The sequence below is a fragment of the Danio rerio genome, chromosome 20 (genome assembly GCF_049306965.1).
Source record: "Danio rerio strain Tuebingen ecotype United States chromosome 20, GRCz12tu, whole genome shotgun sequence".
In the NCBI taxonomy this organism is placed as follows: domain Eukaryota; kingdom Metazoa; phylum Chordata; class Actinopteri; order Cypriniformes; family Danionidae; genus Danio; species Danio rerio.
In genome coordinates this window covers 57,518,727-57,530,615 of record NC_133195.1, presented here as the reverse complement: position 1 = coordinate 57,530,615, position 11,889 = coordinate 57,518,727, and the positions used below count along the sequence as shown (strand labels likewise).

General features: G+C 38.3%; 2 protein-coding genes across 5 annotated transcripts; one reads left to right on the top strand and one right to left on the bottom strand.

The window, feature by feature from the left end:
• Positions 1 to 5,317: 5,317 nt before the first annotated feature.
• On the bottom strand, positions 5,318 to 6,483 carry si:dkey-241l7.5. Of its 3 annotated transcripts, none has more exons than NM_001245031.2 (6): positions 6,434 to 6,483; positions 6,284 to 6,351; positions 6,037 to 6,128; positions 5,822 to 5,944; positions 5,615 to 5,720; positions 5,318 to 5,464 (listed from the first exon to the last, which is right to left on the bottom strand). In NM_001245031.2, exons 2-6 carry the CDS (start codon positions 6,345 to 6,347, stop codon positions 5,388 to 5,390), a joined length of 462 nt encoding a protein of 153 aa, NP_001231960.1. In that variant the 5' UTR covers positions 6,348 to 6,351; positions 6,434 to 6,483; the 3' UTR covers positions 5,318 to 5,387. The 3 variants fall into 3 exon arrangements, with proteins under 3 accessions (NP_001231960.1, XP_068071616.1, XP_068071615.1); XM_068215515.1 differs by having other exon boundaries at positions 6,454 to 6,483; XM_068215514.2 differs by lacking the exon at positions 6,434 to 6,483 and having other exon boundaries at positions 6,284 to 6,398.
• Positions 6,484 to 10,140: 3,657 nt separating this feature from the next.
• Positions 10,141 to 11,341, top strand: si:dkey-241l7.6. Of its 2 annotated transcripts, none has more exons than NM_001045141.3 (6): positions 10,141 to 10,190; positions 10,273 to 10,340; positions 10,496 to 10,584; positions 10,677 to 10,799; positions 10,901 to 11,006; positions 11,079 to 11,341. In NM_001045141.3, the coding sequence occupies exons 2-6, from the start codon at positions 10,277 to 10,279 to the stop codon at positions 11,153 to 11,155; spliced, it is 459 nt and encodes a 152-aa protein (NP_001038606.3). In that variant the 5' UTR covers positions 10,141 to 10,190; positions 10,273 to 10,276; the 3' UTR covers positions 11,156 to 11,341. The 2 variants fall into 2 exon arrangements, with proteins under 2 accessions (NP_001038606.3, XP_068071635.1); XM_068215534.1 differs by having other exon boundaries at positions 10,141 to 10,170; positions 11,079 to 11,226.
• The last annotated feature ends 548 nt before the right edge of the window (positions 11,342 to 11,889 follow it).

The window sequence follows — 11,889 nt, the reverse complement described above, 5'->3', positions numbered from 1 at the left end:
GCTGCGTCCCAGTCCACATACTATCCATCCCAAATAGTATTTAATAATATGTCCCAAACCACAGTATGTTGAAAAGAGTATGCCAGAGGTTCCCGGATGGTTTGCTGTTTCTGGTGAAAAATGTAGGTGTAGAAGCGTCCATACTCTAACCGCTGATATTCACCACAATGCATTGCGCATTGGACACGAATTCAATTGGAACTACAAATGCGTGTGAGAAGTGTAAATAAACTACAAACAAGATGAACACTCAAGACCAACCGTCAAGTGGAGAGGCTTCGGTAAAGATGTTTGAATGATGGTTAGTCAATATCTAACCCACTGGAAAATACTAAGAAAATCAAATATTGATTCAATATATGATTCAAAAAACTCAACTATTTAGTCTCCACTACACTTCCTAATCTGGAATTGCCTCTCTGAATATCACACTAACTGTACAAAAAAAAAAAAAAAATACTAATATTACTAATACTTCCCTTCTTAGACTTTACAGACCTGAAACTTGCTTATAGCACTTATTCATTGTTGCTCTTGGTTGTGTAAATTGCTTCCTTGTCCTCATTTGTAAGTCGCTTTGGATAAAAGCGTCTGCTAAATGACTAAATGTAAATGTAAATATGTACATCAGGGGCCTGTTCTTCTTAGCTCGCTTAAATGATCTAAGATTATTTGGCAGATCCTGGATCTTTTAATCCTGATATCTGATCTCTCACTAATTTGGTTCTTCAAACAAGTTCGCGAATCAGATTAAAATGTCTGGATAAACTGATCTGAGATCATCGCTGCTTGTGTTGTGAAGGACAGATCTATTGATCCTCGAAATCATGATCAGCAATGCAGTGATTGGCTGACGGCACAGCAGCGTAATGACATCATCTGATTAATATTCAATTATCCATGTGAGCAAAATTACATCAAATTAGCAGTAAACCGTTTGTTAAATATGATACGCAATAACTTTACATCTTGTTGTGGTCTGCATGCTTGGCTCTTTCATATGTCAAGAGCAATTTGTTTAGTTTTACAGTTGGAGCGGATTTTCCTTATTATAGTAGTATTATAGTAGCCATTTTTTCAATCGGTGTAAAGAATAACTGGATGTTTACAAAAGCATTTTTAAATTGGTAAAGGCGTCTGCAACTTTAGTGAAGCATCAAATCACCGTCATATTAACTGTCAAAGCATGTTTATTACTGCATATATCTATTATTGCTTTTTAAAGTCACATATTCTGCATTTCTATTATACACAATTTGTACTAAAGCGATCTAAAAAGTTCATATCAATAAGTTTTCTCTTTGCACCACCAGGTGACAGTCTTTGTACTTTTATTTCGGGGGTGCAGATTGCATACATTTTATTAATTTATATATATATATATATAGTTTAAAAATATTTACTATTTTCCCGAGTGTATATAACTAATGTAAGAAAATATCAGCATTCGGTACATACTTTCAGTATTATCTTTGCCAGAACTGACCCGATCTAATCCTGTTTATATGAATTGAGCCTGCTTCCGACCAGGTTTGAGCTACCAGAACTGTTGCTATGACAACAACTCTCGGATCAGCTTTGAAGAACGAAACAATCCTGGATCATGTCAAATCATCAATAACCAAATCCAGCTAACTGAGTAATCAACGCTCGAAGAACAGACCCCAGCTCTCAGAACTACACGGAGTAAACCAAAAGGCTGTGTATTTCTGCACCGGCTGCCTTTTGATGGTCATGAGATATAAGTGTGTGTTCCAGCGTGCAGACTGGACGCCTGTGCCAGAGTGAGTCTTATTACGTCTTACAGTGTGATGCATTAATGCATGAGTAAAGCTTGGTTCAAACCAATCAGCGCGCTCTATTGTGCACCTTCATTAATATTCATTACTGTCACAGTGTTTAGACGACAGAGACGCCACGTTGTGTTGGCAAAACAAGCGTGAAGTGTTGCTTTTATAGTTTGCTGCAGTGAAGTTTTGTTTTCATTTTCTCTCTGTGAGAGCGCAGCTGGAGTCACGTGTGGATTAACAGTGTACGCGACGCTCGACAACAATAACTTACGTGTCTAAGGAGGAACATTGTTTACCTGAGAGCTGGGGTCCGTTCTTCGTACCTCACTTAAATGATCTAAGATGATTTAGCAGATCCTGGATCTTTTAATCCTGATATCTGATCTCTCTCTAATTTGGTTCTTCAAACAAGTTTGCGAATCAGATTAAAATGTCTGGATGAACTGATCTGAGATCGCTGCTTGTGTTGTGAAGGACAGATCTATCGATCCTCGAAATCATGATCAGCAATGCAGCGATTGGCTGACGGCACAGCAGCGTAATGACATCATCTGATTAATATTCAATTATCCATGTGAGCAAAATTACATCAAATTAGCAGTAAACCGTTTGTTAAATATGACACGCAATTATATATTGTATTCATCATGTATTTCAATGCATATCAGTGTATTTAGTTCCACATTTAGAAAAGATTTTCTTTATAATAGTAGCCATTTTTTAATCGGTGTAAAGAATAACTGGATGTTTACAAAAGCATTTTCATATTGGTAAAGGCTTCTGCATCTTTTGTAAAGCATCAAAACACTGGCATATTAACTATCAAAACATGTTTATGACTGCATAAATGTATTATTGCTTTAAAAAAAGTCACATATTGTGCATTTCTATTATACACAATTTGTACTAAAATGATCTAAAGAGTTCATATCAATAAGTTTTCTCTTTGCACCACCAGGTGGCAGTCTTTGTACTTTCATTTCGAGGGTGCAGATTGCATAAGTTTTATTAATATGTATAACTTTATTTTATTAATGACTATAACTTTATATATATGGTAAAAAAATATGTACTATTTTCCCAAGTGTATATAACTACTACTGTAAGAAAAAATCAGAATTCAGAACATACTTTCTGTATTATCTTTGCTTGAACTGAGTCGATCTAATCCTGTTTATATGAATTGAACCTGCTCCCGATCAGGTTTGACCTAGCAGAACTGTTGCTATGACAACAACTCTCGGATCAGCTTTGAAGAACGAAACGATCCTGGGGTCCGTTCTTCGTACGTGGATTACTCAGTTAGCTGGATTTGGATATTGACGATTTGACACGATCCAGGGGTCCGTTCTTCGTACCTTGCTTAAATGATCTAAGATTATTTGGCAGATCCCGGATCTTTTAATCTTGATAACTGATCTCTCGCTAATTTGGTTCTTCAAACGAGTTCGCGGATCAGATTAGAATGTCTGGATAAACTGATCTGAGATCGCTGCGTGTGTTGTAAAGGACAGATGTATCGATCCTCGAAATCATGATCAGCAATGCAACGATTGGATGACGGCACAGCAGCGTAATGACATCATCTGATTAATATTCAATTATCCATGTGAGCAAAATTACGTCAAATTAGCAGTAAACGGCTTGTTTAATATGACACGCAATAACCTTCCACATTTGTTGTGAGCTGCAGGCTTTACACTTTCATGTGTCAAGTGTATTATTCATGTATTTCGAAGCAAATCAGTGTATTTAGTTCCACATTTAGAAAAGATTTTCTTTATTATAGTAGCCATTTTGTAATCGGTGTAAAGAATAACTGGTTGTTTACAAAAGTGTTTTCATATTGGTAAAGGCGTCTGCAACTTTTGTGAAGCATCAAATCACCGGCATATTAACTATCAAAACATGTTTATGACTGCTGAAATGTATTATTGCTTTAAAAAAAGTCACATATTGTGCATTTCTATTATACACAATTTGTACTAAAGCGATCTAAAAAGTTCATATCAATAAGCTTTCTCTTTGCACCACCAGGTGGCAATCTTTGTAGCCTACTTTTATTTCGAGGGTGCAGATTGCATACGTTTTATTAAAATGTATAACTTAATTTATTTTATTAATGACTATAACTTTATATATATAGTTAAAAAATATGTACCATTTCCCTAACTTTATATAACTACTACTGTAAGAAAATATCAGAATTCGGTACATACTTTCTGTATTATCTTTGCTTGAACTAAGCCAATCTAATCCTGTTTATATGATTTGAACCTGCTCCCGATCAGGTTTGACCTAGCAGAACTGTTGCTATGACAACAACTCTCGGATCAGCTTTGAAGAACGAAACGATCCTGGATCATGTCAAATCGTCAATATCCAAATCCAGCTAACTGAGTAATCCATGTACGAAGAACGGACCCCTGGATCGTTCCTGAATGAAAGAGCCAAACTGCAGTTAAAGTCCACCAATTAATAATTAAGCAAATAATTCGACTACAGATGTCCATGTAAACATAGTCACTTTCTCCCATGTGTGCATTTTGACTCTGAAACTAGCGTGTGCCCAAATAGACACTCCCACAACAAGCCTCTTTTCTTCCTCCGACACTCCCCCTAAACAAAGCTGGACACGCCCACTTTTCTGACTTTTTCTAAAGTAAAAGCCGCTGAAACGAGGGGGTTTCATGGCCCTTCAAAATCCTTCAGTGACACACTTTTTCCAATATTACTGTAAAAATAAACTTTGCATTAGATTTCCTTTGTGCACTTACATTGATGCTTCTAAAGGGCATCACACACTGGATACATCGTGACACGGACCACACATGACAGTTTAATGTATCATCCCGTTGAAGCATCTGCTTTTTTCCTTTTTAAATAGCCGCATGATTCATGGCATTTATGATAGCTGTGCATCAGATTAGGACTGAACACATTCTAACATGTTATTCACAGTCAGAGATTAAGTCAGAATACAGGAGTTAAAGCTAGTTCAGTGAACTAATTTAAAAAAAAAAAAAAAAAAAAAAAAAAAAAAAAAAAAAAAAAACAATTATATACACATGACAGGTCTCCATCATAATCCTTTAGCCCATGTCCACAGCCACTTTTTCATAAGAAAAACAGATTTATCTGGAGGATTAATAATAGCTTAAGATGAACCCTTTTCTTCACTTCCATAGTAGATTTAATACAAAGTTTGACTGTATCAAAGTGTGTCACTGAGTGACAAATTAAAATCTCAGGAGTATCAGAAAAGCTCAATCACAACCCTTCCAAATATGGTCAATAATGGACACTGATTTTAGGAATATAAGCTTAGATAAAGGGAACATGTAAACCAGTTTTGGAGAATTAAACAGATCCAAGTCACATACCGACTGGGTAGATAGAGAATAATTACATTTAGAATCTTTGCACTACAGGGCACGTTTAGTTTATTTTAAGATGTTTTTGTTAAGTTCAACAGAACACTTCTCACTAGCCACAACCTCTCAAATAACAGAAATTCACCACAGCAGTCACCATTTACTTCTTTTATTGGTTTGATGTGAGAAACAGAGTGAAGACTCAGGTGAAGTTACAGTCACACTAACACGGTACACGCCGTTTAGCACACAGATAGCCCATTCGGGTCGAACAGCCCTGATTGTTCCAGCAATGGTTCGCTGTAGAGTAGAAGAAATCATGTTTAGATCAGTGGTGATCACGCTGTCATGTACACACACTTATAAACACAAACTTTAATCCTTTGACAAAGAGGCGTTTAAATGTTCCTGTAGGAGTTTCTGCCACCAAGAGGAGCTCAAACCACTCACATGTCCAGTTGATCTCCAAGCAGTGTTCAGACCCACTACTAGGCTCTCCTGAGCACCAGTTGGTGTAACCATACACAGATCCATCAGACCACAACCACTGTCCATCCTGAGTGGAGGAAATCAGATTAATGAGCAGACGGTTAACAGAACAGCATGTGAAGAGCATTAAATGGAGGATCTGGACAGACAAACTAGTCTGAGACCTACTTGTTCACCATCATGACCACCAATCCAGCAGCGTGTGGAGCCCGGCACCAGACTCAGCAGAAAGTCATTCTCCACTTGATCATGCACAGAAGCCAGATTCCCTCCAAGACTCTGACAGTTTCTCTGAAGGACACATTTTTATTGTAAATGCTCAATCCAGAGTTTAGACGTTTCACTCAGATCATAAGTCACTTACAACTGCAGAAACACATTACCTCTGCTGTGACCCAGTTCACAGACCTGGAGAAAAACCTGAAGCAGCGAGAGCCAGACCTGCTCCAGCCTCTTTCACAGCTAAGTCGCTCCTCTATACAGTACAGAAACACAAGATTACTCTGATATCCCCAGCACAGTTATTAACTTTACATGTTCAATAATATCTGTGTGATTATGGCTGATGAACACAATCTCTAAACACAAGAGAACAAGCTTTTAGAAGAGGAAAGAGGGCTGACTGGTTACCATCTGCACCCTCCATGGAGAACACGATAGAAAGCAGCAGAAGACTCCTCAGCAGGAACATCATGAACCTGAACATTAACAGAAGAGAGAAGATACTTAGGAAAATGCTCAGTATAAAGCTGCTCAGCAGCTCTTGGTGTGTAAAATCACCTTGGTCTGCAGATGATCACCTTCAGTGAAGCTTCAGATGAAGAGTGTGTGAAGATGCTGAAACAGCCCTGCTGTCAAATACACTCACTGATCAACTCATACAGGTGATACAGATTGAGCTGAAGATCAACACAGCTGAAGGAAATTACTGACAGCAACTGGAACAAACACAAACTGGGCCGAAAGATCAGAGAACACTGAAACAAGTCAAAGAGACAAGTTGGCAAAACAAGCAACTATGATAGACATGGACATCAAATACAGCAAGTCAGAAATCAAAAGTGTTTTTAAGTCTAAAGTAGGCCCTACTGGGAAAATGGCAACATATATGGAATAATGGGAGTACAGGTCGTCAATATTACACCATACAGAACAAAGTCGTAAGAGGTAGAGAAACAAGGAAAAGCAAACAGAAAGAAGACGTGTATGTCATGTGTGTTTTAGAAATGTTTATAACTTTTTGAAAGACACAGGGTTGAGTAATAGGGTATTGGAAAGGCTATTGACTAAGGGTAATCAATAGAATTTTTTTTTGTTTGTTTTATATTCTTTGTGGGGCTTTGTTTCACTATTAGAAATACATGGGCTGCGTCCGAAACCGCCTAATACTCAGTAGTTACTGCATTTGAATTTAAACGTACTACTCGGCCGTTAGTAAAGTGCGTTCTACACAGTATGAATGTGAAAAGTATGAATGGAATTCGGACGTACTACATCCGCCATTTTCTTAGGGTCACGTGACCTACCTGCATCAGTTGCGTCGCCTCACTTCCATTCATGAATTCTCTCACGGGGCATCATGGGATAGCGCAGAGTGCATGGCATGCGCATTTCAGACTTGCCGGAAGTAGTAAGTCATCCGGGTACTTCTCGCGTACTGATTTTCGAATTCTATGAATTCGGACATACTACTCAGCTCGCATACTGATTTTAGCGTACTATACAGTATGGAAGTATGCGGTTTCGGAAGCAGCAATGGGTTAGTTAACTCCTGATTCACACTCCAATCCAGATGGTGGCAGTATTGCTCCAAAAAGCTTGTTGCCAACCGCCAAAAACAAGAAGAAGAAACAAGTCAAAGCTGTGGCGTCTGCCTGTTCAAATCTGAAATGGTTGTATATGAATATATTTAAAGTGATTGCTGATACAAATAAACATACATTGTTGGAAAATAAATGTAAATGGATTATGGAATGACTATAAAATATATTAATTTCAAGCATTGATGATGAAACTAACATCTAAATCACTAGGATTTAATCTTAGCCAGGTTGTTAGCTTGTACTGGATCAGGCTAGCTGCAAAGGATAATGCAGTGGTCACACTAGAGTTTGTGTGGGTGAAATTCTGTCGCAAGGCTCTGCGAAAAGGGGCGGGAGTAAACAAGATGATTAGACATTAAAAAAGCGAGCGATTGCTCCATATTTTACATTTCTGTCCAGAGATGTCATGTTTTGATCCTCGATTGGTCTCACGCAGTCAAGTGATGCGATTTCGCAGGTCAGAGTTCACCAAGCTTAAACTTTGCACCGCCGCAACCTGCGAAACTTAACGCATGACCCTGCGTTTCCGGTCTGACACATCCGCGTGCGTACGAATGGAAGTCTATGGGAGGAAAGTCCAGAGTGACCGCAGCTTAAATCTCTACATAATTTAGTTAATCTTAATTTAGTCTGCTTTCATGCAACTGAGTCCAGGGCCCGGTTTTTCAAAAGATTTAATCCAGATAAAATTGATGCAGATTTAGAAATCCTTTTTCTGCGATCCGTAATCACGTAATCCAACTTTCTTTTTGAGCCAGTTTTTCAAAGCAACATTGGATTGGATCAAACTGATCCGGATAGGAACTTTTCAGGATCACTAAATCTGGATAACCACAGCCCGGTTTTTCAAAAATAATCCACTGGGATTTTGGATGAGGGATTGGATAAAATCTTGAAAATGGGTTTTTCAAAAGAAAAAACGAATTACATAATCGGATTAGATCATGTAATCCAATCTTGGTTTTGATCTGGATCAAATCTTTAGTTAAGACCTTTTTTGTAGGATCTGGATCACTTTGATCCAAAAAAACCTGGATTGAACCGATCCCATCAGAAGGGTGGATTTAGCGTGGATTTCATGCCCAAAATGTGGTGAATTTAGTGATCCTGAATCACTTTGATCCAATCCGATGTTGCTTTGAAAAACTGGCTCAGAAAGTAAGCTGGATTACGTGATCACGGATCGCAAAAACAGGATTACTTAATCCGGATCAATTTTATCCGGATTAAACCTTTTGAAAAAACGGGCCCTGAGCTCAAACAGGAGAGGAAATCACAATGTAGAACCCTAGATATGTAAAGAGCAACAAGTAGAATAGCCAGTGTGGGGTCAGTATAACTTTATTTTTATTTGAAATGAAAACACACACATTTAATAAAAACTAAAAACAAGAAAAACCCCAGCCCATCCTCTTCAGCAGCCCGCTCATCTGAGAATACAACACAAACACTGTACAGTGAGGACATTTATAACAAGTTTCACATGTAGAATATATATATAAAAACAGACATGTCAAAACCTCCACAATAGTTCCAGACTTCCTCATCTGATGTGGAGAGAGCAGCTTGTCTGAGCGTGGCCTTTAGGAGGCAGATCTCAAGTCTGGTCTTGGTTTGCTGCAGTTTGGTCAGAGTCAGTTGTTCCTCTGCCAGATGAAGCTGTGCTTCTGCCCTTTCAGTCTCTTTTTGTAATTGCTGAAAGTTATTTAAAAAATCAGTGATTGCCATTCTTTGCATTTTTTTAAATTCTGTAATGATTGCATGCATCACTAATAAATATTCTAAAAAGAAAAATATTTTCCATTGTGATGAATATATATTTTATTTAGTGACAGAATAACATGTATTCTTTTTGGTCAATTTTGACAGCTGTTTGGGGGATTACTTTATGAGGCCAAACTACTACTACTTTCTACTTTGCTGCAGGCCTATACTGAAAGGCTGAATACATTAAAGCCTATAATCACTGTAGCCTGACGGATGAACAAATACAATTAAAACCTTGTGAATAAATAGGATATCTTGTTAAATTCTGTATGATCCAAATATATTATTATTTGATACATTTTGTAAGTTTTCATTACTTTTGGGCATGAAATCCACGCTGAATCCACCCTTCTGATGGGATCAGTTTAATCCAGATTTTTTGGATCAAAGTGATCCAGATCCTACAAAAAAGGTCTGAAAAACCCAAAGTAAAACTTTGATCTGGATCAAAACCAAGATTGGATTACGTGATCTAATCCGATAATGTAATCCGTTTTTTCTTTTGAAAAACCCATTTTTAAGATTTGATCCAATCCCTTATCCAAAATCCCAGTGGATTACTTTTGAAAAACTGAGCCCAGGCTAAATTCAGCCTTAAAGCTGCGATCACACTAGAGTTTGTGAATGCAAACTGCGAACCAGTGAAACTTGACACATGACCCTATGTTTCCAGTCTGATGCATTCACGTGCGGATAAATGGATGTCTATGAGAGGAAAAGCCCAGTGTGACCGCAGCTTAATCGCTTATTTTTCTTTGTGCGATATTCCCCAGTTTGTGTTTGTTCCAGTTGTTGTCAGTAATTTCCTTCAGCTGTGTTGATCTTCAGCTCAATCTGTATCACCTGTATGAGTTGATCAGTGAGTGTATTTGACAGCAGGGCTGATTCAGCATCTTCACACACTCTTCATCTGAAGCTTCACTGAAGGTGATCATCTGCAGACCAAGGTGATTTTACACACCAAGAGCTGCTGAGCAGCTTTATACTGAGCATTTTCCTAAGTATCTTCTCTCTTCTGTTAATGTTCAGGTTCATGATGTTCCTGCTGAGGAGTCTTCTGCTGCTTTCTATTGTGTTCTCCATGGAGGGTGCCGATGGTAAACAATCAACCCACAGTTAAAAGTGTATGTTTAGAGAGATTGTGTGTGCGTTTATCAGCCATAATCACACAGATCTCTTTAAACATGTCAAACTAATAACTAACTTTTCTGGCAATAAAAGCATAAGCATGTGTTTCTGTACTGTATATTAGAGAGCGTTCAATGCCCCAGAGGCTGGAGCGGGTCTGGCTCTCGCTGCTTCAGGTTTTTCTCCAGGTCTGTGAACTGGGTCACAGCAGAGGTAATGTGTTTCTGCAGTTGTAAGTGACTTATGATCTGAGTGAAACGTCTAAACTCTGGATTGAGCATTTACAATAGAAATGTGTCCTTCAGAGAAACTGTCAGAGTCTTGGAGGGAATCTGGCTTCTGTGCATGATGAAGACGAGAATGATTTTCTGCTGGGTCTGGTGCCGGTCTCCACACGCTGCTGGATTGGAGGCCATGATGGTGAACAAGTAGGTCTCAGACTAGTTTGTCTGTCCAGATCCTCCATTTAATGCTCTTTACATGCTGTTCTGTTAACCGTCTGCTCATTAATCTGATTTCCTCCACTCAGGATGGACAGTGGTTGTGGTCTGATGGATCTGTGTATAGTTACACCAACTGGTGCTCAGGAGAGCCTAGTAGCGGGTCTGAACACTGCTTGGAGATCAACTGGACATGTGAGTGGTTTGTGCTCCTCTTGGTGGCAGAAACTCATACGTGCGTGTAACATGATTTCTTCTACTCTACAGCGGATCATTGCTGGAACAATCAGGGCTGTTCAACCCGAATGGGCTATCTGTGTGCTAAACGGCGTGTACTGTGTTAGTGTGACTGTAACTTCACCCAAGTCTTCACTCTCGGTTTCTCATCAAACCAATAAAAGTGAAGTAAATGGTGTACGCTGTGAATCAGTTTTTATATCTGCCCCTTTACAATGTAGTTTGTCAAAGCAGCTAAATGTAGAAGGATGCAAATTAAGACTACAAATTTAAAATGACCATACAGCAAAAAAAAAATCATGAAAAAAAAACGTACAGCCAAGAGTGCATCATGATCTGTTGTCATGGCTTTGCAATCAATTTTATATTTAATTATGGAACTCAATGGGGCAAAACAGCATCAACATAACCAAAGGGCAGTAAAACTGTCCAGAGTCTGAGTTTCAGAAAAATTAAGCATTTTTCCCCAAAATGTGTCAAAAGATTTGAAACCCAAAAGGGTTGAGGCCAAATTAAGACAAAAATCAGCCCAGAGCTGGTGAAAACCACCCAACAGTGTGCACACAAGGGTTAAAAATGAATGTGGGCCAACTCTATTAATCACACAAATAATCAACAATACATAATTCCATAAAATAATTAAACATAATTAATAATACAAAAAGAAAAACTAAATATTGCAGTTTGTAAAACACAAAAACATTTGACAATTGTAGTGGGTGGCTGTTTTTCTTCAACGGGCCAAATCAGATCTAATAAAGCAGATCTGTTCATGATAAAAATGGCCAAGCACAGCTCCAGAGGTGATTAAAGATCTCCTGTAATGCACCTGTGGTTTTAT